We start from the raw sequence: 25,999 nt of genomic DNA on the forward strand, positions 1-25,999 counted from the left end.
TAATTTAGTATATTACAGTTCTGTAGGTCAGAAGTGTCACACAGATATCACCAGGCTAAAATTAAGGTGTCTGCAAGACAGCTTTCCTTTCTGGAGGTGCCAGGGAGAATCTATTGCTTTTGGTGATTTTGTTTAGTTTTATATATACATGTGTACATGTAAACATATGTATATAAATGTATACATATTGTGTGAGTGGAGAAGAATCTCTGGTCACTTAACATCATCATTACCAAAGTCTATATCCATAAGTTTGTTTTGAGAATAAGTAAGCCAGACCAGGCAGGGTCCTTGATATGTAGGAAGGGTTCTAAATGTATTAACTGCTATTATTATCATTTTCATTACTTTTCTTATTAGTGACAAGAGACAACTATAAAATCACACTTCCAAGACATATTTACAGTTACCTATGAAAGGGATCCTCTCTCTAGCTCTTACCTCCAAAATCTCCTTCACTGTGGAACAGGTGCCAGCAAATGTTTTTTCCGTGAAGAGCCAGGTAGTAACTGCTTTAGACTCAGTCTATGTGGTCTCTGTTAAAACTACTCAATTCTGCTGCTATAGCATCAAAGCAGCCACAGGCAAAAGCAAAAGAATGGGTGTGGTTTTATCCCAGTACGTTTTTACAAAAATAGCCATGTGTTTCACTAGATTTCAATAATAGTACAGTCATACTCTGAAATATGTCAGCAACAACACTCGTGCATATGATCTTGTTAGATACAGTTATAAAGTCCAACGCAACTTGGTAAACCTATTTATGCCAAACTCGGTTTTGTCTTCTATTTTAAACTGGATTGTGCCACTTTTTATTAGTTTTTAATTTTGATGATCTCATGTCTTCCTTCCAAACAAGAGAAACTATAGTTTTCCCTTCTTTTTTAACACTCGGTCTTTTGAGACCAATAACCCCTAGATTTATCTATTAGCCTAACTGTTCTCTACAAATTGGCTTTGTACCAAAAAATAAAAAACAACGCTAAATCAGGTTTTTTTAAAACTTTTTTGTTGCTAAGTATATCATACTTTCCAAAGGGTATATAAATCATAGATGAATTGTTTAAAGTATTAGAAAGTAACTATTCACGTGCCCACCGTCTAGGACTCTCGTAGTCCTGGAGAGCAGAAGTCAGGGCCTGGCTCCCGAGCTTCCGTGGTCAGCCTGACTCTGGTCAGGGGCTAATGCAGCCGGGGACTTTAGGTTGCAGCCAGTGCTTGTTTACCGTTCTGAAAATCCCAGGGCCCTTAAGGATTATGCTAAATCTGCTCTGCCTGTGCTCGATCAGTGGAATAACAAAGCCTGGATGACAGTTCATCTTTTTACAACATGATTTACTGAATATTTTAAACCCACTGTTGAGAGCTACTGCTCGGGGAAAAAAAGAGTCCTTTCAAAATAGTACTGCACATTGACAATGCACCTGGTCATCCAAGAGCGCCGATGGAGACGTTCAGTGAGAGATTCATGCTGTTCTCATGCCTGCTAACACAGCACCCTCTCCGCAGCCTGTGGATCAAGGAGTCATTTCAACTTCCAAGCTATATTATGTAAGAAACACATTTCATAAGGCTCTAGCTACTATAGACAGTGATTCCTCTAACAGATCTGGGCAAAGTAAACTAAAAGCCTTCTGGGAAAGGAGCTACCATTCTAGGTACTATTAAGAACGGTCGTGACTCCTGGGAGGAGGTCAAATAGCAACAGGAACAGGAGTTTGGAGGAAGTTGATTCCAACTCTTATGGACGACTTCCAGGGGTTCAAGACTTCCATGGAGGAAGTAACCGCGGATGTGGTGGAAATAGAAGAGAGCTGGAGTCAGAAGGGAGCCTGATTACTTACTTCAGACCCCCAGATCACTGAGAAGATGTATTTCTGTTGTTTTAAGCCACCAAAGTTGTGGTAATTGGTGCTGTGGCCCAAGGAAACTACTATGGGCTCTATTGTTCTCATTATCTGTCAGGGGCTGTTTCTAAGGATGGGTGATGTACAAATATCTCTTAATTGACAAACTTCTGAGAGTAAGAAAACCGAGCCTTTCAAGTGAAGGATCCATTGATGGAAGTAAAAATGTATTCTTTGTGAAAGGAAATGATATTGCTCACTCATTTTATTGGGGAAAAGCCCAAGAAAAACCTCATAGCAATGTGACAAAATCTCGTTGTAACATTGTAAAACCCTCTTCTTACATGAGGTAGAACTATGACAGCTACTTTGGTTTTTGCTTCTGGTACTAAGGTGGAAGGAGCTGGAGGATGCCAACGGCACGTGTCATAGATGAAGCAGTTTAGGATTCCATCTGAGGCTGCAACCAGATTCTTACCTTTTTTGCATGTCTGGTTATAATTTTACTGAATGAAGGATATTGTATAGAAAAAATGGAGAGTTACTATGAAGCCCTGGATGACCACCTTCTTTCAGAGGGGACTTACGTTTGCTTCTGGCAGTCAGGATCCAAGCCGGGCACTTGACCCACTCAGCGTCTGTGCTTTGCGGAGGCTGGCCTCTCCCAGCTCACGCAGGCCCGGGCTGCAGGCCTTTCCGGGCCCCAAAGGAAAGCCAGCAGTTTACCGCAGCTCCACCTTCCATGTCGATCTAAATTCCTATTTCTTTCCCCCCATACCTAAGAGACTGCCAGGACCTCTGCTCAGCTTTCAAATCAGCCAAGGGAAAATTGGCATCAAATAAGCCTCCCTCCCCAGGCTCCCTTTCTCTCCATGATTTGATTCTTTGAGACCCTGCTGCCTCAGTGGTTCTTTGATACCTTCAAACAGATTTAAAGATATAGATCGTCTAGCTCTTCTTATTGTTCGTAGCAGGGAGGTTGGTCTGAGACGAGCTAATCCATAATTTCTGGAAGAAGAAATCCTGCTGAAGAAATTTAAATCAAATTTCAGGCATCACGTCATTTAATCCATGTATATTTTTAGTTTGTATCTCTGAAAAATATGAATACTTACATAACCACAAGGTGATCCCTGGACATATTTTTCCAGTTGTCTCAGAAATGTCCTTTTTAAATTTTATTTATTTATTTATTTTAAAGACACTTTTTAAAAAAAGATTTATTTATTTATTTCTCTCCCCTCCTCCCCCTGCCCGCCCCAGTTGTCTGTTCTCTGTGTCTGTTTGCTATGTCTTCTTCTTTTGTCCGTTTCTGTTGTTGTCAGTGGCACGGGAATCTGTGTTTCTTTTTCTGTTGCGTCATCTTGTTGTGTCAGCTCTCCGTGTGGGTGCCACCATTATTAGGCAGGCTGCACTTTCTTTCGCACTGGGCAGCTCTTCTTACGGGGCACACTCCTTGAGCGTGGGGCTCCCCTACGTGGGGGACACCCCTGTGTGGCAGGGCACTCCTTGTGTGCATCAGCACTGTGCATGGGCCAGCTCCACATGGGTCAAGGAGGCCTGGGGTTTGAACCGCAGACCTCCCATGTGGTAGACGGACGCCCTAACCACTGGGCCAAATCCGCTTCCCTTTAAAGACACTTTAGGTTTTTTGTTTTTGTTTTTGTCTTTATAATTTTTTTTAATTCATTTTTAAAAAATATTACATTCAAAAAATATGAGGTCCCCATTCTCCCCCACTGCCCCCACCCCACCACTCCCCCCACAGCAACACTCTTCCCCATCATCATGACACATCCATTGCATTTGGTGAGTACATCTCTGGGCATCGCTGTACCTCATGATCAATGGTCCACATCATAGCCCATACTCTCCCACTTTCAATCCAGTGGGCCATGGGAGGATCTACAATGTCTGGTAATTGTCCCTGCAGCACCACCCAGGACAACTCCAAGTCCCGAAAATGCCTCCACCTCTCATCTCTTCCTCCCATTCCCCACACCCAGCAGCCACCATGGCCACTTTTTCCACACCAATGCCACATTTTCTCAATTACTAACCACAATAGTTCATGAATAGAATATCAGTTAGTCCACTCTAATCCTTACTGTATTCCTCCATCTTGTGGACCTTGGATTGGTTGTGTCCATTCCACATCTATGTCAAGAGGGGGCTTAGATTCCACATGGATACTGGATGCAATCCTCCTGCTTTCAGTTGTAGGCACTCTAGGCTCCATGGTGTGGTGGTTGACATTCTTCAACTCCATGTTAGCTGAGTGGGGTAAGTCCAATAAACCAGAGTGTAGGAGCTGAAGTCTGTTGAGTCTCAGGGTCTGGCTATCGTATTGTCAGTCCAGAGATTCAGATCCCCTAGATATATCTTAAACCCCAGCACCAGCTACAATTCTGGTAAAGTAACAGGAAAGGCTTGTGAAAAGAGATCACATCTGAGTCCAGCTCTATCACGCAGAAACACCAACTCCAAAGAAGGGCCAACTGACATGGCAGTGAACTCCATCTGCCATGACCATAAAACCTGTGGGTCTCTTTAGCCCTCAGAAGAACCAATACCTGGGGTTGTATCTACTTTATCTGTCTTTGAGACTCTGCTCAGGTGTGCATAAGGGCAATCTTTCTGATAACCTCCAGATTCTTTTTTAGAGACTCATAGCCATATAAACTCATTTGTCCTTTCCATTTCCCCCTTAATTTAGGTGAAAAAGCATTTTTAACTCCTGTTATTATATGTAGACAGGGATATTCTGCTGGTCCAAGTTAAACCTTTTATTCAAGGTCATTTTCTAGTTACATCATCAGCTGGTACTTGGTAGTGATCCCTCGGCACCAGGGAGGCTCATCCCCAGGTGTCATGTCCCATGCTGGGGGGTAAAGACACTTTAGATAACACAATTGTTACACTGAAAATATAGGGATTCCCGTATATCCCACTCCTTTACCTCCCAGACTTTTCCCCATTAATAACATCTTTCATTAGTGTATATATTTGTTACAACTGATGAGCACATATTGAAGTATTGCTACTAACCATGGTATATAGTTTACATTATGGTTTATACTTTGCACTGCAGTTTTATTGGTTTTTGACAAAATGTGTAAGGGCCTGTATCCATCATGGCAATGTCATTCAGAACAATTCCAATGTCTGAAAAATCCCCCATTTTACACCTATTCTTTCCTCACTCTACCCTCAGAATCTCTGGTGATCACTGCCTTTATATCAGTATTACAAGTTCTTCTATTACTGGAATAATAATAAATCTACTTTAGTTAATATTTGTTCATTTCTCTATCTTGACGATATTGGGATGGTGATGCCCATTCTGCTTCTGATTAAGAGTGGTCTTAGATCCCATAGAACTGTCTTACTTGCAGTTGTAGCTACTCTGTTTTTTGGAAGGGACATTGTCAATCATCATCCTTTTGTTAGTTTTCCTGGGTGAGTCTGAGGAACTGGAGAGTAGGTATTGGCTGCTACTCTGCTGAGATTCAGGGCTCAACCGGCATATGAACAAACTGAAGATATAAATCTCTTGGATACATATTTAATGGGTGTAGTGCTGATTATAGGTTCAAATAAAAGGTGCATAAGAGTCATGTGTAGGGAAATTATAAATGAGTGCAACTCCAAAACATTGGGGGGATAGGTTATCTATTCCAAGGTAAGATCTGCTGACAGGGTGCTGAATTACTGTGGTGTCTGCACTGCCTATAGTGACCAGATGTCTCTAGAATCCTCAAGAGCCCCCCTGTTAAGACACTGTTTATTTACTGTGGCAGTCAGAGAGATCCTAATAAGATATACATAAGTGTAACCTCTGGAATGATCTCCAAACATTTTGAAATCTCTTAACCATAAATACTCATTTGTATTTAATATTTCCCCTTTTACTCAAGGTCTTTTTCCAAAGTCATCACTCATTGGCACTTGGTATAATCCCTTGGTGTCAGGGAGGCTCTTCCCTGGGAGTTATGTCCCACACTGGGGGAAAGGTAGTAAGTTTATATGCTGAGTTTGGCTTAAAGACAGTCCACATTTGAGCAACAAGGGGGTTTTCAGGCAATATATATTTCTAGGCTAAGATTCAATTTCACATGAACAAGGTTCATAAGTACAAGTATGAATATCAGAAATGTCTTTTAAAAGTAGTTTTGCTGAATTAAGATCCATACAAGGTATACTCGTTATATTTGGTTGTCCTGTCTCTTTAAGTCTTTTAATCTACAGTGTTCTCCTCCTCCTCCAGCCGTCTTTTTTTTTTTTTCCAATGCACTGACCTGTTGAGGATCCTGGGTCAAGGTGTTTCAGAACTTCACATATCCTGGATTCAGCTGGGTGATTTTAGTTGTTCCTCTATCATTCCTTTATCCTATAGAGTAGATTTTAACTTTCTGGGCTTGATTAGATTCAAGATGCTTTATAGGTGGTGCTAAATAATTCCTTCCGTTTCAATCAGATGGCACTTACTGTCTGGTCACCCCACTGTAGGATACTGCCATTGATTGGTATGTTCAGATGGTAAGCGGTTCTCCAGCAGTCTCTTACCTAGTGGCTTCACCTCGTGATAGCTGTTGCCTGGATCAATTATTTCTTCAGGAGTTGCAAAATGGTGATTTTTATAATTCCATTATCATTCTACATTTACCAACTGTAAGATTCTTACAGGCTATTTGGTTTCTCTGAAATGCAGTTTATATTCCTATTAAATTCAGTAATGTGTTTTGTATTAGTTCTCAAAATATAGTCCTGACCGAAAAATGCTTTTTCCTTCCCCGTAAATGCCGAAGCTGCTACCCCAGTGAAGCCATGCGATTGCTTGGTGGTTGCGTCTTGTGGAAGAACCTCACCAAGGCCAGGCCCTGCCATCGGGCGCCTTCTCCCTGCCCTTGGCTTTAGACACCCCGCTGCCTGCCTCTCACACAGCTTCCCAGCCAGTGGTGGCCAGGAACCTGGCGCTTCCGGACCTGCCTGAACGCTGGCACGTGCTTTCTTGTCGTCTTCCCCTGCACTCCTCGCACGGGCGCCTCCGGCGGTGTTTCCACTCTCGGCACAGCATTTGGAGCACGTGCTTTCTAGCGTTGCCACTAGGAAGAGACCACGTGTAGCCCCAAGACCAGCAGAGTGCCTTGCCTGTGGCTGTGCCGTAGCGTCTGCTGTGTTTCTTGAAGGGCATCTGTTTCTGAGTCTTGGGGCCATGCCCCAGCGAGTCCCAGGTCCTGCTAGATGTGACCACCTTGGCGCCAGGACCTTCCTTTCAGTTCCCATGGCCACTGTCCTGCCTCAGCCTCCCTCCAGAGTCTCTCTTTTCCAACTTTGTCTTCTCTTCTCAGCCACCGTCAGTGGTGACCCCTGCCCATGGGTGACATGTAAGCCTTGCCTGAAACTCACCTCACCCGGTCTTCTCCTTGCCAGCCAGACCGGCGTGCTCACTGGCCTTTGGCTTTTGGCCTCCTGTGCCAATCCCAGAGTTGCCCTTCCCTTGCCAGACCCCACACGCTTGTCCCCAGACCCCACCTTCCCGCCAGTCGAAGCTGCTCCCAGCCGCCCCTCGAGCGCCCGTCATTTGTGCCCGTGTCTTGGCAGGCCTCCCAATCCCCTGTGCATCCAGTTGTCTTTTTCTTAGGTACTAGGGGCCAGGGATTGAACCTGGGACCTTGTGTGTGGGAAGCTGGTGCTCAACCACTGAGCCACATCAGCTTCCCTGAATTGTTTTTTTGTGTTGCTTGTTTTTTTCAGGAGGCACAGGAACCGAACCCAGGTCCTCCCACGTGGGAAGCGGACACTCAAGCACTTGAGCCACGTCTGCTCCCCTTCCACGTCAAATCTGATCCCCCTCCTTCCTTCAGCTAACCTGCATGCTAGCCAGGGGCAGGCAGCACTGGCCGCAGAACCTTCCTGCCTCCTCCCTCAAGATGCCGCTCCATCCTCACAGGCATGACCCTCCTCTGGTTAACCTTCCGGCTGAGCTCGATTATGAGCCCTCTGGGCTCGAGGGCCGCTTGCGAGCTCTTCCTCCCTGCCACTGGCAGTCTCAGTAACGCTGACGAAGGCCTCTGCCCTCGGCCGAGAACTCCCAGCAGCAGGGAGCGCCACCGTTTTTCCTGGGGTGTCAGTCTGGCCAGGAGCCACTGCTCTCATTCACGAGTCAGTGGAGAGGCCCCAGAAAAAACAGGGGGGCACCCCCCCCCCGAGCTGCGGTGCTGCGTGCCCCCCCCGAGCTGCGGCGCTGCGTGCATGTATTTGTGTGGAAGGCACCTCGCCGACACCGCCCCTCGCCCCTCCGTGTTCAGCTCCACTTGGCTTTTTAGTACCTTTATGTGACCTGGCAGGCACCTGTTGTGGCATAATTATGCACCGGTTTCTCTGCCATCTTAGAACCAAAGATTTTCTTACATCCTGCTAACTAACATGACAGACATCCACTTAGTGCAGTGGTTATTAGTATAAAATTACTTTTTGGCCTTTAAATTTAATTATGTCACATTCATAGCAATAAAATAAAATCCCGAATCCAGGTGTGCTTTTCAAGGAAAGTGTCCAGAGCCATTAGCTTCTGATAATGGCCTTCTGCAGGCCGCCTTTGTCTCGGGCCCTCGCGCTCTCCGCACGGGCAGATGCCGATGTTCCCTCTGAGGGCGGGGCTGGCGGGCTCTCCCTCTCGGCAGGCTCAGGAGACAAGACAAGCCAGGGCCAGGTGCCTCCTTTGTCCCCGCCCTTTTGAGTCCCTTAAAGAAGCCTGGCTGACCTGCCATCGACTCAAATACTGCTTTCCACGTTTAGGAGCATGGGAGAAAAAAGTTTCTGTATCACATTTCCTGGGCAAGAGTCGAGCTTCGCGGGGGGGCAGTTGTGCCCGTTTGCGCCCTCGTGGCAGGGAACGTGCAGTCCCTCCTGGTCAGTCTTCTCGTCGCTTCCCCCCACCGCAGCTTCAGTGTGGGTTCCGTGAGTTCCTCCACGCAGGGCAGCCGGCGCGGGGCACGGGGACCCTCTGGCGCAGCCCCAGGACGTGCGCAGCGGGAGCTGTGCGGGCTCTGGAGAGCAGCGGTGGACCGGCCCCACCGTGGCCTCCTCCACCCGCCAGCCGCTCCCGATCTTCAGAGCCAGTTTACGTCCTCTTTCCCTCCTCTAAGTAGCCTTCCCAGTCCAACCAAGCCTCCCGTCGCTTCCTAACCACTGCTTCACTTCCTCAAGCTCAACTCGGCAAGCCTGCGCACCGGCCCCGTGCGAGGGCCCTAAGTCACGCGCTGTCTTGTAGTTTCGGCTGTCGTGGGGATGCTCATCTGGTGTCTGATGGGACTCCTGGCCCCTGAGGGAGCAGCTCATCGTATGCAGGGGGCCGCCAGCCCCAGGGCCAGTCACTCCACGAGTGGGGCGTGGGGGGCGGGGGCCCCCTCTGTTCACAGTCAGTTGAGTCCCGCATGTCCGTTCCTGCTGGGCTGAGCTGGAGCCCTTCTGCTGGAACGTGGCCCCAGGCCCCGTCCTTGGGTCCACAGCGCCCCGTCCTGCTACACGCGGGCAAGCTCAGTTAGCTGGAGCGCCTCTACCTGCAGGACGTCACGGGGCACCCGGGGGCCCGAGGAGGACGAGCCTACGGCTGAGCGCCTGTGAGAGAGGTTGACCACGACAAGCCCCAGCGCGAGAGTCCACGGGCGCGGCTCCCAGCTGGGGGCAGCGCATCATCCTGCACCCTCCAAACGCGTGGAGAGGCTCCCCTGGGCCGCCCTGCAAGGCGGGGTGGGGCCACCTGCTCGTCCCCTGCTCCAGGCACCGGTACCGGGGTGCAGGCATGTGCCCCCTCTGAGAGGCGCCCTCGGGAGCAGCGCGCTCAGCGCCGCGTTCTGGGTGCGGCTCGCTCTCCCTGGCGGGGGCCCGGCAGCGCGCTCACGGCCTGCTGAGGTGCTGACGCCTGACGCTGTGTGTTGCTTCCTTCCAGGCTGTTCTTCCCGGGAAACCACCCCGTGCGCGGCGTCCAGGCCATGAAGGTGGGCAAGCTGCAGCTGCACCAGGGCCGCCTCCCCCAGGCCATGGCGAGCCTGAGGCTGGTGAGTGCTCCGGGGGTGCCCACCCTGCGCCCGGGAACGGGGCTCCCCCAGCCCTGCACGCCCCCACCGCGCGCCGGGCTGTGCTGCCGACGCCCAGGCCACCCGGAGGGGAAGAAGAGGGGCCTGGCCGGGAGGCTCGCCCGTTTCCCTGGCGGACATGTGCCTCCTGGGAGGGAGTCCAAGCTGCGAGTGTGAAATCAGCCTGGAGAGGTGGTGAGAGCCTGCAGCCAGCTCCCGCCAGCTCTGCACGGCGGCCTCGGCGCGCTCCAGCGCAGACAAGCCCCCGCCGTGCCCCGTGTTGCCCACGGGTGCTTGCAGGCCGATCAGCGCCCTTGACCACCTGCCTCGGTCCCCTTGGCCGCCCCACCCCCTCCACCCCTCTCCACTGCCCAGGCCCCCTGACCCTCACACTTAGGCCCTTACACAGCCCCTCTTCTGCCCACAGCCCCCCTCCTCACCAGGGCCTCCAGAGCTCACCGAGCCTCAGGCCCGGCTCCAGGCCATTTCCCCCTGGGCGCCTGTAAACAGCCTCCCCCGGGAGCACTTGCCACGCGGCGGTGGGCACTTGTCTCCACCCGGCGCTCTCCGGGAGGCTGTGGGGTCTTCGTGGTTAGCCTGGCAAGGTAGCTGGACCCTGGTAAGCACACATCGTCCAGGGCAAGGCGGGCGAGTTCAGCCGAGCCTGGCAGCAAGCGGGGAGCTGGGCCGGTGTGTGGGAGGGTTTTTAACGAGCGACATTTATTTTCACCCGCGGCGAGTCACCTCTGCCCCCAGGGTCCTGGGTCCCTGCTGCCTGTGCTGCCTCCGGGGCAGTGGCCGTCCCCCTAGTACATCACCGCAGCTGGCCTTCCCCCGGGGCAGCACTGAAGCCGGCTGTCCCCTGGGGCAGTGGCCGCCCCCCAGGGCAGCACCTCAGCTGGCCGTCCCCAGGGGCAGCCTTCCAGCTGGCCGTCCCCCCAAAGCAGCCCTCCAGCTGGCCGTCCCCTGGGGCCTTCCAGAACGTGAGCTCCTTGCTCCTCTGGCCCAGGTGCTGGTGGGTGCTCTGAGACCCTGGGGGGGGGGTCCCAGGGAGCACCCGGCCATGCAGCGGGGTCCTTGGGGCCGCAGTGTCTTGTCCACAGAAGCACTCCAGTGGGGGGACACACGGCCACGCACAGGGCTGGCCACTGAGCCAGTCAAGTCAGTTGGGTAGCAAATATTTATTGAGAACCTACTGTGTGAAAGTTTTGACCAAAATAGTAATAATAATGTGGAGGGGATTTTCCCAAGTGTGCCATCCTTAGCCCAGGGTCTCGCAGTCTGGAGGTGTTTATGAGTGATGGTGTTAGCCCGTGCGTTTATATGGACTGGGGAGTGCCACTCCTGCTCGTGCACACGTGGCTTTGTCTGAGCCTCTGGAGTCGGGGGAGCAGGCCTCTGTTTCCCCATTTGAGAAGCGAAGGAGCTGGGTAAGGCGTGGCGGCCTTCGAGAGCCTGTCTGCAGCACACTGAGCAGAGCCGAGCCCGTGTTCCGTGTCACTCCACACGCACTGACCGATGCGTCTCCTAATCCAAGACCCACTGCTGGCCTTGCGGCTTAGTGGAGGACAGATGGGAGGACGTCCTTGGGCCCAGGCTGAAGCTCGGGCTCTGCTCTGCGTGAGGGCCTCCGGCTCACTGGGCTCCACGTGGGATCAGAGGACCCGGGAGGGAGCAGGGTGGGCATGCGTCCTCCCGTGGGGCTCCGTCGTCACTGTGCGCAGTCTCTGGAGGGAGGCCGCGGGCCCTGCCAGCTGCCCGGGCATCAGAGGGCAGAGCTGGGGGCGTGCCCGGGCCAGGCCGGCTCTTAGCGGGCCTCGAGCGGCCTTCTGCAGCCCTCATGCCCACACTCATCCTCTGGCCTCTCACACCCTCCTGTGAGGTTGTCCTCCGCCTTCCAGAAGCTTCCCCCACAGCCGTTCCAGCAGCCATGCTGCAAGACCAGAGACCAGCCCTCGCAGGGACACTGAGCGCTGCCAGGCGGATCCTCTGGGAGCAGCCCCGAGACGCCTCACGAGGCCGGGGTGGGGTGTAGCTGTGCCCCAGAACTCCCCTGCGGCCCTAGAAAGGTCACTGCGTCTCTTGCAATTCTGATTACCAGCCGGGGCAATGTGGCCGAAGGAGCGCGTGGGTTCATGGGCCGTGGGCTCAAGGTCCAGGCCAGCGCCCACTAGGTGTGTGGCCTGAAGTAAGTCGCTTAATTCCGTGGAACCTGATTTCCTGATTATTAGATAAGGTGCCACCTCCCCACAGAGCTGTCTTGAGGAATAAACGGACCGTGTGTGGAGCGCTCCCCCGCCCCAGGCACCCGGGGCCGTAAAGAAGTGTCACTGTTGGTGGCGCCCGCCCGCGCGTGTTAGATTCGCAGCTGTGCTCTGCTCCCTGGCTGGGCCGTCGTGAGCTGCGGCTGCTTCCCAGTGGGTCACACACGCGTGTTCTCTTCCCCGGAGGTGAGTGGGGGCTCCTCGGAGCTCCTGGTGCCTCCTAACCCACGCCCGGGCACAGCAGGCTGTTGACTGCACGTGGAGGATGGGCTTGCTAGTGGGAGAGGGCAGTAAGAGCCCGCTCTGTCGCTGTCTGTGTCCAATGGCCTGGAAGCCCGCACGCCTTTGCTTGGCATTTTCACGCAGGCGAGCTGCCCCAACACATCCTCTTCGCTGTGAACTCGCGTGCCCCGGGAGCCCGAGGTCGGGCAGCACCTTCCTGCAGAGAGCTTCTCCTTCCCCACTTGGAAGGGGCCCGGGAGGACGTCCTCCCTGCCCTGGGACACTGTTTTCTTTAGCCTGACACCCTGGGTATTCTTTCTTGTCTTAGAAACCCTCGAAATGGTGGGATGAAACGGCTTGAGTGAGGGTTTGGAAAGGAAATCAGACCCGCTCCAGGAGCAGCGACTGTGTCACACGCAGCCAGGCCCAGCTCCCAGCAGGGCAGTGCCCGCGGCCGGCTCCGATTGGGTTTGGGCCTCCGTTCCCTGGCTCAGCCGGCATCCATGTGACTGCTGCCCCGGCTTCCGTCAGAGTGCTTGCCTCCTGCTCCCCACTGTCTCTCATCGGCTTCCATGTCTTTGCGTTTATTTCTTGGGAGGATTTTGCTCACTGATCTGACTCCTTAGACCTCCAGGGCGGGCGTCCTCATCTGGGCTGTCTCGTCACTGGACTGTTATTTTCTGTGCGCTCCACATTCTGCAGGCTCCCTCAGCCGGCCCCAGGGTGGCTGCTCTGCCGGTAATGCTTTGTTAGGTGAAGTCAGGCTGTAAAAAGTCATACTCGTCCCCCCGATAACCACTTTTTATCCACATTTAAATTTCTTGCCTCATACTCTGTTCTTCCCCTTCTCATTTCGTTTTGCTGAAGCATTTTACGTTTTGGTGGTCTTTTCAGCCTGAGCCACACACGCAGGGCAGGCCAGGCAGCTTATGGGTGCAGCGAGTCCCAGCCATTGCTCCTTCCAGAGCTGCCCAGTTATGAGCTACTCTAGCATCAGACAAAGCTCAGAGCAAAAGCAGGCAGGGCTCTGCCACTCCAGCTGGCACCCTGCGGCAGCCCCCAGAATGGCGATGCAGAGCGTGCAGGTCTCTAGCTCGTGGTTCTTAGTCTGCTGCAGTGACTCTTAACCTCTTTGGGGGCATGTTCTTCTTTAAGACTCTGACGGGAACCACTGACCCGCCGGAGAAAAATGTTCATACACAGCATTTTGTGTATTTGATCCCCTGAGGGCTATCCGTGGACTCTTCAGTGTCCACTCCCTCTGGGTTAAAAGCTGTCCTCTAAATGTGGACAGGAAAGAGAGGAGGGGGCCCTGCAGAAGGGATGTGCCAAAACTGCCACCAGCACCCTCCAGTTGTTTGGAAGTCCCTGTCTCTGATTTTTATGACTATCCCCTACTAATCTCCAAATGGAGAATATTAATTTCGGGAGGATGCTTCTGAACCGAGGAAAGAGAAAATGGTGAGAGAATGGTGGATAAAATGCAATAATATGATTAAGCCTTGTTAAAGCAAAAAATGTACCTACCCAGAAGTATTATATGAGCCAGTAGAAACAAGGAGCCAAGTGGGGGAGCTGACCTTGCACCTCCACCGGCAGTAACAAGGTGGCACACCCCCATTTTTCTGCTGGAGTGGTAGCAGTGGAAGCCAGTTATTACAGAAAGTTTAAATAAAATTCAGCCTCATAACAAAATACTCAGAAGAATATCCATGTTTCTATTGAAAACTGCTCATAACACCAAGAACCTAGAATATCTGAAACTTGAATGAAAAGAAAAAGAAAAAGAAAATTAGTAAATACCAAAAAACAAGAGAACAGAGTTGTTAGAATTATCTGGCAAAGATTTTAAAGCAGCCATCATAAAAATGCTTCAACAAACAATCACAAACCTGCTCAAAACAAATGGGAAAATAAGTAGTCTCAGCAAAGAAATAGAAGCTATAAAGAACCAAATGGAAACTTCAGAACTGAAAAATAAAGCTAAATAAAAGAATGGAGGTCAGCAAAAGAATGGAGGGGACAGGAGAAAGAATTAGTAACTTGAGGATAGCATAGAGCATAGAAATTACCCGATCTGGAATACTGAGAAAAAAGACTGGGGAAAAAAACAGAGCTTCAGGGACCTGTGGGAACAATGACAAAATATTTAACACATGTAGTTGTAAATCCAGAAAGAGAGGAGAGAGATAGTAGGGTAGAAAAAGTACTTAAAGAAATGATAGGGAAACGGACTTTGGCCTAGTGGTTAGGGCGTCCGTCTACCATATGAGAGGTCCGCGGTTCAAACCCCGGGCCTCCTTGACCCGTGTGGAGCTGGCCATGCGCAGTGCTGATGCGCGCAAGGAGTGCCGTGCCACGCAAGGGTGTCCCCCGCGTGGGGGAGCCCCACGCGCAAGGAGTGCGCCCGTGAGGAAAAGCCGCCCAGCGTGAAAGGAGAGAGCAGCCTGCTGAGGAATGGCGCTGCCCACACTTCCCGTGCCGCTGACGACAACAGAAGCGGACAAAGAAACAAGACGCAGCAAATAGACACCAAGAACAGACAACCAGGGGAGGGGGGGAAATTAAATAAATAAATAAATCTTTAAAAAAAAAAAAAAAAAAAAAGAAATGATAGTAGAAAACTTCCCAAACTTGGCAAAAGACATGACTCTATAGATTCAAAAAGTTGATCAAGCAACAAACAGAATAACCCCCAAAGTAATCCAACCAAGACACATCATAGTCAGACTTCTGTAAACAAAGAAAATACCTTAAAAGCAGCAAGAGAAAAATGACACCTATCTACAGGGGGAAAGCAGCTTGAATGACAATTTTCTCATCAAAAACCATGGAGTCCAGAAGACAGAGACACTACATTTCTCAAGTACTGAAAGAAAAGAACTGTTAACTGAGAAACCTATATACAGCAAAAATATCCTCTAGTGTGGAGGGAAAATCGAGACATTCTCAGATAAAGTAAAACTAAAAGAGTTTGTCACCACAGATGTATACTAAAAGAATGGCTAAAGGAATTCTATAACAGAGAAGAAGTAATAAAAAAGAATTTTGGAACATCAAGAAGGAAGAAAGGACACGGAAAGCAAAAATATAGGTAAATAAAATAGATGTTCCTTCTCTCTTGAGTATTCTAAATTATGTTTGATGATTGAAGCAAAAATACACCACTATCTGATGTGGTTCTAAATGAATGTAGAGGAAATATTTAAGACAATTATACTCCAAGTGGGAGAGAGTAGAAGGATGTAAAGCAAGGTTAGGTTTCTACACTTTACTAGAACTAATAAAATGATAACATCAGTAGAGTATGATAAGTTATTATATATAATGTAATACCTAGAGAAATCACTGTTTTAGTTTGCCATAAAAAAATACCAATGAAAAGTGCCAAAAATGCATTGGCTTTTATAATGGGAATTTTATGTAGGGGAAAAGTCTATAGGGTGAAATGCCCACATCAAGGCACCACCAGAGATGCTTTCTCACCAAAGTCAGCCACTGTTGATCCTGTTGTCTGATACATGGCAAAGCAAGATGGCTGCTGGTCTCTGCTGCGGTTTTGCCTGCCCTTCCAGCATCTACCATCTCCTGGAGCTCGGCTGTGGGCAACCAGGCACAGGGACGTCTCTTTCCAGGCCTCCTCTCTCAGTCTTGGCTGCTCTGCATTCTTCCTGAGTTCAGCTGTGAGCTCCATGGCATATGGCTCCTCTCTCCCTGGGCCTCAGCTTCTTGAGCCTCTTGGGACTTCTTTATTCCTGCAGTCTTCTTTCTCACATGGCAGGACCAATGTAATGTGGTGGCTCCCTTTTCCTGTGTCTCTGTGTCTGCACTTATATCAGGCCCCACAAGAGGGAGGAGACTCAACCTGAGTCATGCCTCACTGATGTAGTCCAATCAAGAGTCTCACACCTACAGGAATGGATTAATTCAAAAACATCATCTTTCTCTTCTTGGGATTCATAAAAGAATTTCAATCTCCCACAATCACTAAAATCTATACAAAGAGATAAACTCAAAAAACACTGTGGAATGGAATTCTGAAAAAACAAAACTAAAAAACTTGTCCAAGTAACCCACAGGAATGTGGGAAAAAGAAAACAGAACAACAGAAAGAACAAACAGAAAACAAAAAGTAAAATGGCAGACTTAAAACTTAATATATGAATAGCTACATTAAATCTAAAAGTATACACAATTAACTGATAGAGACAGGGACAATAGATTTTTAAAAAGTATATGCTCTCTACAAGAGACTTCAAATATAATGATAAAGGCAGGTTGAAAGCAAAAGGGTGGATAAGGACATATCATGCAAGCATGATTACTCAAAAGACATCAGGAGTGGCTCTCTATCAGATAAAGTAGACTTCAGCCAAAGAAATTACTAGAGAGTGAAGCATTGACCAAGAAGAGATAGCAATCCTAAATATGCATGCACCAAACAATATAGCTGAAAGATAGATGAAACAAAAACTTACAGAACTGAACAGAAAACTAGACAAATCCACAAGTATAGTTAGGGATGGCAACTCTTCTCTGACAGCAATTAATAGTGCAATGAATGTCCCATGATGATGAAGGAGGTTGTAGTTATGGGAGGAGTGGGGTGAGAGGGGTGGGGCAGTATATGGGGACCTCATCTTTTTTTTAATGTAACATTAAAAATAAATTAATTTTTAAAAAATATTACATCTGGAAAAAATGTCCTTCAACAATGAGTGAGAAAATAAGACATTTCTGGATAAAGAAGCACTGTGGGAGCTCATTTCTACTAACTAGTGGGAGCTCATTTCTGCTAACTAGCCCTAAGAAACAATACTAATGGGAACTTTCATGTTGAAAGAAAAAGATACTGGACAGAAATGTGAAGTTATAGGACAAAATAAAGCTCTCTTTTATATCTAACTATATGGATAAATACTTAAAAAAATAGAACAACTAGACAAAATCTGCATGGATTTAGAAGAATTCAATAATATGACCAACCAACAGGATCTAATCATCATCTCTGGAACATTCCACTCAACAACAGCAGAATACACATTACTTTCAAGTGCCCACAGAGCACATACCAGGATAGACCATATCCTAGGCCATGAAACAAACTTCAACTACCAAAAATTAACTGAAATCATGCAGTGTATGTTCTCCAACCTCAGTGGAATCAAACTGGAAATCAAGAATGATAACAGGAAAATCTCTGAATACTTTGAAACTTAACAACATACTTTAAGTAATCTCTGAGTCAAAGAGGAAGTCTATGGAAAATTTTAAAAGCATAAAACTGAATGATAATGAATGCACAACAGAAGGAAGGAAATACTAAAGAGCAAAAATTAATGAAATTGAAAACAAAGAAATAATAGAGAAAAATTAGTGAAACAGAGATGATTCTTTAAAATACCAGTAAAATTGGCAGACCTCTAGCCAAACTGACTAAGTCAAAAGAGAGAAGGCACAAATTTCCTATATCAGGAACAAAACAGAGGATATCACTACAGACCCTGCAGACATCAGAAAGGCAATAAGGGAATACCTCAAACAACTCTACACACAGAAATTGAACAATCTAAGATGACATGGACAATTCCTCAAACTACCACAACTCACCCAATATGAAAAAATGTGTACAACCCTGTAACTATTAAATTGAATTTGTAATTTTAAAAGTCCCATAAAAGTAATATCCAGGTCCAGAGGGCTTCACTGGAGTAGTCGCCCAAAGGTTTAAAGAAGTGTCACTACCAGTTCTACAAAATCTCTTCCAGAAAATCGAAGAGGAGGAAAAATTTATTTCATTTTACAAAGCTATTGTTAACCTGATACTAAAACCAACAAAGACAAGGGAAGAAACCTACAGACAAATACCCCTTAATAAATCCCTAATAAAATATTGGCAAATGGAATTCAGCATATATAAAAACATTACACAGTACAACCCAGGTTTATTCCAGGGATGCAAGGCTGGTTCACTCTTCAAAAATCAGTCATTGTGACCCACTCTTTTAACAGGTGAAAGAAGAAAAAACACGTGATTTTTATCAATCAATGCAGAAAAAAGTATTTGACACTGTTCATGATAAAAACTGTCAGCAAACTAGGAAGAGAGGGGACCTTCCTCCACTTGATAAAAAAGATCTGTGAAAACCTATGGCTTACATCACACTTAGTGATTAAAGCTGAGTACTTGTTCCCAAGGTTGGATGTTTTGTCTGCTCTCACCACTCTTTTCCCAGATTTAAGGAAATCCAGTGCAATAAGGCAAGAAAAGGAAATAAAAGGCATAAAGTTTGGAAAGGAAGAAGCCAACATGATTGCCTATATAGAAAATCCTAAGGAATCTATTAAAAAGTCTAGTCTAGAGCAAAAAAAGTGAGTTAAGCAAGATTGCAGGATTCGAGATACATGCAAAACAAATTGTATTTCTATATAATAGCCATGAACATGTAGAAACCAAATTTTAAAATACAGTACCATTTATAGTAGCAAAAAGATGAAATACTTAGGTATAAATCTAACAAAACGTGTACAGGACTTGTATGCTGGCATTTATAAATGTTGATGAAAGAAATCAAAGGCCTAAAGCAGTGCAGGGACCCACCATGTTCGTGGAGTGTAAGGCTCAATGCAATAAAGATACCAGTGCTCCTCAAATCGATATGCAGATTTAATTGCGATGATAATCCCAGCAGCATTTTTTTTTGGTGTATATGGGCAAAATGTATTTGGAAAGGCAAAGGAACTGAGTAGTTAAACAGTTTTGAAAAAGAAGAATTGGGAGAGGTATCCAGCCACTTTTAAGACGTGCTCTGAGGACCCTGGTAATGAGAGTGTGGTGTAGGGAGGGACGACGCAGCGGCGGCCAGTGGAGCAGAGGCGCCCCAGGAGTCAGCCCACACCGGACGTCCGGCTGGCTTTCTGTCGAGGTGCAGAAGCAGTTCAGTGGAGGGACGATAACTTTTCCACACAAGGTGCTGGAGCAATTGAATATCCATTGGCAAAAAAAAAAAAAAATTGACCTTCGGTCTAAGTCTCACACTTTATACAAAAATTAACTCAGCATGAATCAGGGACTTAAATGGGAAATTGGAAACTGTAAAACTTTTAGAAGAAACAGAAAGTTCTTAGGATCTGCTTACATTGGAAATCAGCGGCGCTGCGGGGAAGTCCCCCCGCGCTGGGCCTGGCACCCCGGGCTGCGCCGGCCAGTCCTCCTGGTCCAGTAGGAAGCGGCCTCCTCGGGGGCTTCGCGGGCCGGGCGGGTCCCTCGGCCTTGAGGCTCATCCATCCCCCTAGGATAAGAGCTGCTCTGGGGTGGGGGGTGCCCTGCCAGGCCCCGGGTGGAGCGGCCAGCCCCAGCCACCAGCCCCCCAGGATCCCTGGCACCCCAACCCCCAGCCCCGGCCCTGGCTCCCCGGTTCCCAGCCCCCACCCCCCAGCCCCCTGGCACCCCGACCCCCCAGCCCCAGCCCCAGCCCTGGCCCCCCGACCCCCTGGCCCTCACCCCGGCCCCTTGGCCCCACCCGCTGCCCGCCAGAGGAAGGACAGGCCAACGCCCCCCCCCATGGCCTGGCTGCTCAAAGGCCACTGGAAGAGCCAAGGGGTGGCTGTGCCCTGTGAGGAGGTGACGCTGCCCCAAGGCAGCTGCTCCCCACAGGCCCCAAAGAGGCGGGGGGCGGGGACGGGGCCCGAGGGGGGACAGGGCCGAGGGGGTAGGGCTCCTGAGCGTCCCGCAGCCCCAGTGTCCCTGAGGCCCGCAGGGCGGGGCGGGGGCTAGGGGCTGGGGGTGGAGCGGGGGCCCTGGGCCGTTTGTGCTGGCACCTGCCCTCCTTCCTGTGGCTCCTCCTTCGCCCTGAGGCAGCAGAAGAACCGGCCTCCACCCCCCCCATGTGACCTGCCTGGGATGCCATCGGGCGTCTCCCGCCTCGCCGCCTCCTGGAAGCCCGCCGGGTCGTCCTGGACCCGCAGGCCCACGGGAGAGGGGTGGAGACCTTTGACAAGCTCAGTGTATTCATATTAAAAATTAATGTGGGTGCTGTGTTGTTTCTAACTGTAAATCACAATTGGATTTAATTCAGCTCCTGTCATATATGAGCACAATTCTAAAACCTCTTGGAAAAAAGGTGCGGGGGACGTTGCCCCGTGTCCGGGACCCTTCCTCGTTCCCGAGAGAGCGGGCGCCGGCAGGCAATCTGCACTGCCGTTTCCCGTGACACTTAGAGCCCGCTGGGTGCGGCACCCGTGGGGGCCCCAGGTGGGTCCCCGGGAAAGACCCCGCGGTTGCTTTTTAACCCCGCCGTGAGTGGACGAGACGTGCTTTCCCCGGCACAGGCGGCTCTGGTTTTCCGCTTCCTTCGTCTGCTCTCTGTGCTGCTGCAGGAAACTAAGCAGAGCTGTCCTCTCCGCACGGGCACGCGGGCAGCTGGGGCGCCCGGGGATGCCTGCTCTGGCTCAGCAGAAGTTTACTGCGACTTTATTGGGGGGAGGTAAAAGCACCCCTCCTGCCGCGCTGCAGGAGCCGGGCCGGCTGCGGCCACGCGCTCCCGCCTTGTGGGAACTGGGCATCCCCCCACCTGTGGGGCCAGCGGGGGCCCAGGCGGGGACCCCCCGCCCTCATCGCCAGGCCCGGTGCGCCTCCGCCCTCCCAGAGCTCGTGTCGCATGTCACACACACACACACACGTGTGTGTGCACACGCACGCACACGCGCGCATGCACATGCACACACACACGTGCACACACACACTCTAACGGCCACGCCTGCCCCCCCAGTCCTCCGTTCTTCTCCCTCTCTCCTCTCTCCTTTCTCTTCTACCTCTGTCCCACCACTCAGAGGTCTGAGACGGCGACGTTTCCTCGGGGGCCGCGTCTCTTTTCCTCCTGGGCAGACGACGTGGCCGTCGGTCAGCCCTGCGCGCTGCTGCCGGCCCCAGCTGCCCCTTTGCGCTCTGCTTCTCGCCCCGGGCACGGTCCTTCGCCTTGTGCCGCAGGCCGCAGGCACGTGCCGGGCTGCCCCCGCCCTCCCACGCTGCGTCATCCCCCAGGAAGAGGCTGCGGGCCTGGGCGGCCGCCTCCAGGAAGCCCCCAGGCCCCGCCATCCGCAGGCGCCGCTGTCCGCGCAGCTGTGATGGGCGCCAGCTGGGCGGGGAGGGGGAGGGTGGCGGCCCAGGGCAGCAGGTCCTTCCACGCCCGGGCGCTGGGCAGCCCGGTCTGGGGCCCGAGGTCAGGACACGGCCCGGAGCCCCCCTGGCTCCACCGCAGCCCGGGAGCTGCCCCTGAGTGAACGTGGCCTCCGGGTCGGGGCAGTGAACTGGGCAGTCGAGGCACACACCTTCTTAGAGCTGGGGAGGGAGGGGAGACGCAGCTAGCACGGGGAGGAGGACCGAGCCCTGGCGTCGGAAGGCATGCCCACAGGCGCAAGGCCGCCGGGCGGGGAGCTGCAGCCTGCCTGGTGGAGCAGAGAGGGACGTCGGGCCAGCGTGACCGCAGGGTGTGCTCGGCCGGGCCGGGCAGCCAGCGCGCCTGTGTGGCCTCACCACGGCTGGGGCTTCCTCGGCATGGAGGCCCGTGGTTCCAGGAGCGGACGAACAGTGGACAGGGGGAGGATGTACAGTGGACACGGAGCAGGACATACAGTGGACAGTGGGAGGACGTCCAGTGGATGGGGGAGGACGAACAGTGGACAGGGAGGATGTACAGTGCATGTGGAGGACGTACAGTGGACACGGGGGGGGACAAACAGTGGATGGGGAGGACGTACAGTGGACGGGGCAGGACGAACAGTGGACACGGGAGGACGTACCGTGGACACAGGAAGGATGTACAGTGGACAGGGAGGACGTACCGTGGACGGGGCGGAGGCCTCAGGGGCTTTGCGACTAGCTTTGCAGGTCAATAGCATCACTTCCTCTGTACTCGGTTGTGGAAGTTCTAAATCCATCCGGATTTCAGAAATGATTTTGTGGTAGAATTCACATAATTTAGCAATGAACTGGATGTGAGGCATAAAGGAGGGGATGGTCAAAATACTGGTGCTGTGCTGTCATGTTATATTAATAGAATCCCAACGGTCCGTCTGTCCTAACTACAGTGCATGTGGATGCGAGCTGCACGCAACATACAGAAATTAAACGGGCGGTGGCGTGGTGTTTCGTCATGTTAGAAACTCTTCTTCAGCTTCTTAATCCCTCCTCACGGCCACTGTTGTCACCGGGTCCCAGCGCAGCTCAGGTCATGAAGCTGCTTTCCAGGTGCCCCATTCAAAAAGCGCCCGTCACTCCCCATGCTGTGCCGTGGGCCGGGGATCCCCCGGCCGTTAGCATCACAGAGAGAAAGCAGGGAGCGGGGAGGGCGGCCTGACTTAGCCCACCCGTCTTCTTTCCTTTTCCCTTAGGCTTTTGATATCGTGAGAGTGACCCACGGCAGGGAGCACAGCCTGACCGAAGACCTGACCCTGCTCCTGGAAGAGTGTGACGCCCGCATGGGCGCAGCCTGAGGCTGGGAGGGCCAAGCCCTGGTGCCAAGGGCCTCATCGCGGGCACTCGAGCCCACTGCTGGCCGCGAGAACCTCCTCGCTGGGAACGCTAGGCTGTGTTTATGGGGTACCTGGGGCAGATACCAGGTTTGCAACCACAAGAATCATTCATTACACAGTTACAATAAATACAAAAAGATTGGTTGAAAATGCCACCTGGTAATTGTTTTCTTTGCTTCATTAGTGATTTTAATGCTTAAGATTTCAACATTTGAGACAGAAAATCCTATCAAAAGCCTAACAGTACAATGTATAACTTTCTCCTTCAATAGTTGGGTAAAAATCAATATTTTCACTTTTGCTTCCAGGCAGACATTTAATGTCCATTTTAGCAAGATGCAGAATTTTCAGACTTTGTCTTCAGCGTATGTGGGAAATGATACATGTGTCCATTATTAATTTCCAAATTAATAGAATAGGATAGGAAGTCTTACTGCAAAAAAAAAAAAAATGTTTTTCGAATGCCTCTCAGCTCTTTGTGTACTTCTTTCATTATGTTAGGTCATCCTTTTTCCCCTGTAATTTTTTCCTGCAATTTTCCTCGTCTGTAGTGCGAGTGTGTGATTATTACACCTGGCGTAGAGCTCCATCTTCCTGCTGAAAGCCGTCTCCTCGTGTCCCCGCTCAAATTAGGCATGCTTTCTTTTCGTCCTCCCCTTTATTATTTCCCACTTCATAGCCGCCTTTTCTAGCTCACTGCTTTACACAAATGCTGAAAACCTTTTCTCTTCCTCTGCCAAGAAAAGGGGCTTAATTTCCTTGCCCTGTGGTCCTGAGCAGTCGTTTCCTGTGCTCTGCTGGGACGAGCACTTCCAAGGGGGTCTCGGGGTCCTTCCAGTCGTCACGCCTCGTTGCACAGAAAGGGCCAGGCCCAGGCGAGGTGAGGAGTGCGGGCGCGCTCGCTTTCCACGAGGCGCGGCGAGTCCTCTGCCGTGGGTGACAGCCAGCACCCCAGGACCCCCGGAGGCCGAACGAGCCCAGGGAGGCCAGCCTTGCTTGGCGGCAAAGAAAGCCGAGCACTGGCCCTGGAGTCCGCTTGCTGAACGCATGGTGATCACGTGGAGCGTCCGGAGCTCCGCCACCCCACGCGGGGTGAGCCCTGCAGACCCGTCACCTGCTCCCGCCCGAGCGCCCAGCGTCAGAGTCGAGCACCTCTTAAGCACACAGTACTTGAATAATCACAGAAGCACAGGGAGGTAGGTTGCTTTCTCAAAGCCGGCTATTTTAAAATAATTTCTATCAGGAGAGTTGAAGAAAAACAAGCACAATACAGAGAACTCTGATATATCCCCTTATATATCCCCAGACACCCAGTTACCAACTTCTAAGCCTTTGCCACATTTGTTCCTCCTCCTTCCCTCCCTCCCTTCCTTCATCAGCTACCATCTACCCTTCTCTCTGTCATGTGTTTATCTGTTTTCTAAACATTTGAGAGTAGGTTACAGGCACCATGCCTCTTGAACCCTTAATATTTCCATGTATATTTCCTAAAAACAAGAAAATATAACTTATGTAGCCACATTAAGTAAGTAATCAAGTTCAAAAATTCAGCATTGCTATAAAGCTTACAGTCTATTCAATTCATTTTTTTAAATTATATCTATAATGTCTTTTTGGGCATTTTCTCCACCATTATTAGACCCTGTCCAGTATCATATATTGCATTTAATTTTATCGTTTTAGTCTCTTCTTTTAAAATTGTGATAACATATCAGCATAAAACTTCCCATCTCGACCACTTGGAAGTCGTTAATTACACTCACAGCTCACCGCCACCCATTACTGAAACTTCTCCAAAACAGAAACGCTGCCGCCGCATGTATTACTGCCCCACCCCCTCCTCCACCCCCAGCTTCCTGCACTCTGCTTTCTGTCTCCCAATGTCACATGAGTGAAATCAGGCAGGATCTGACCTTTTGTGACTGGCTTAGTCCCCTCAATGTGCTGTCTTTGAGGATGGTCCAGGCCGACCCAGGTATCAGCACTTCATCACTCTCTGCGACGTAATGATATTCCATTGTGTGTACACACCACATGTTGCTTATCTGCTGCACACACACTACACATTTATCTGCTGTGTACACACCACACGTTGTTTATCTGCTCATCTGTTGATGGACACATGAATTGCTTCCACCTTTCAGCTGTTATGAATAATGCCACTATGAACATCGGTTCACAAATACCCACTCGAGGGCCTGCTTTCCATTCTTTTGGGTATATGCCTAAAAGTGGGACTGCCAGGTCCTACAGTATTTCTATATTTAACTTTTTAAGGAACTACCAAACTGTTTCCACAGTGGCTGCACCATTTTAGTTCTACCAACAATGTATGAGGTTTTCTAGTTTTTCCATGTCCTTGCTAACACTTATTATTTTCTATTTTTTAAAAATAATTGCAATTCTAGTGGGTTTCTCATTATGGTTTTCATTTGCATTTCCCTAACAGCTAATGATGTTAAACATCTTTTCATGCACTTATTGGCTGTTCGTATATCTTCTTGGAGAGATGTTGATTAAAATAATTTGCCCATTATTAAATTGAATTACTTGTCTTTACATCCTTGTCAAAAAGCAGTAGGACATGTATGTGTCCATTTGTTTATATGTCTGTCCTTGTGAAGTAACACACTATTTTGATTGTTGTAACTTTGTAATAAGATTTGAAATCGGGAGGTGTGAGTCCTCCAACTTTGTTCTTTTTCAAGATGTTTTGGGCTATTTGAAGCCCCTTACTCTTTCATATGAATCTAATGATTAGCTTTTCCATTTTTGCAAAGAAGGCTGTTGGACTTTGATTGGGATTGTGTTGACTCTGTAAATCATTTTGGTAGTAACAAGATGGGTATTTTGAAGCCCATTTTATAAGTGAGGAAGCAGATGCCTGAAGTTTTAAGTCAGTTTTTCTGGATTCCCACCTGATTTACTAAGTGACCTCGAGGAAGGGGCTTGATCTCAGTCTTTTTGAGAGACAAATTCTACCCAATTCAACAAGCATATATAGAACATTTCTAGGAAAAGGTGATACAAAGGGTGACTAAGACATACACCC

At 49.8% G+C, this 25,999-nt stretch overlaps 1 protein-coding gene across 3 annotated transcripts in view; it reads left to right on the plus strand.

The window, feature by feature from the left end:
* Positions 1-23,097, plus strand: part of SMYD3 (SET and MYND domain containing 3) — a 748,180-nt gene extending 725,083 nt beyond the window's left edge. For 2 of the 3 annotated variants that reach the window (XM_058309394.1, XM_058309396.1), the window contains 2 exons: positions 9,802-9,910; positions 22,807-23,097. In XM_058309394.1, coding sequence (XP_058165377.1) covers positions 9,802-9,910; positions 22,807-22,908 — 211 coding nt within the window. In that variant the 3' untranslated portion in view covers positions 22,909-23,097. The remainder of the gene's footprint in view (positions 1-9,801; positions 9,911-22,806) is intronic. The other variant, XM_071207324.1, reaches the window with a different exon arrangement.
* The last annotated feature ends 2,902 nt before the right edge of the window (positions 23,098-25,999 follow it).

The sequence above is a fragment of the Dasypus novemcinctus genome, chromosome 13, assembly GCF_030445035.2.
Source record: "Dasypus novemcinctus isolate mDasNov1 chromosome 13, mDasNov1.1.hap2, whole genome shotgun sequence".
NCBI classification, from domain to species: Eukaryota; Metazoa; Chordata; class Mammalia; order Cingulata; family Dasypodidae; genus Dasypus; species Dasypus novemcinctus.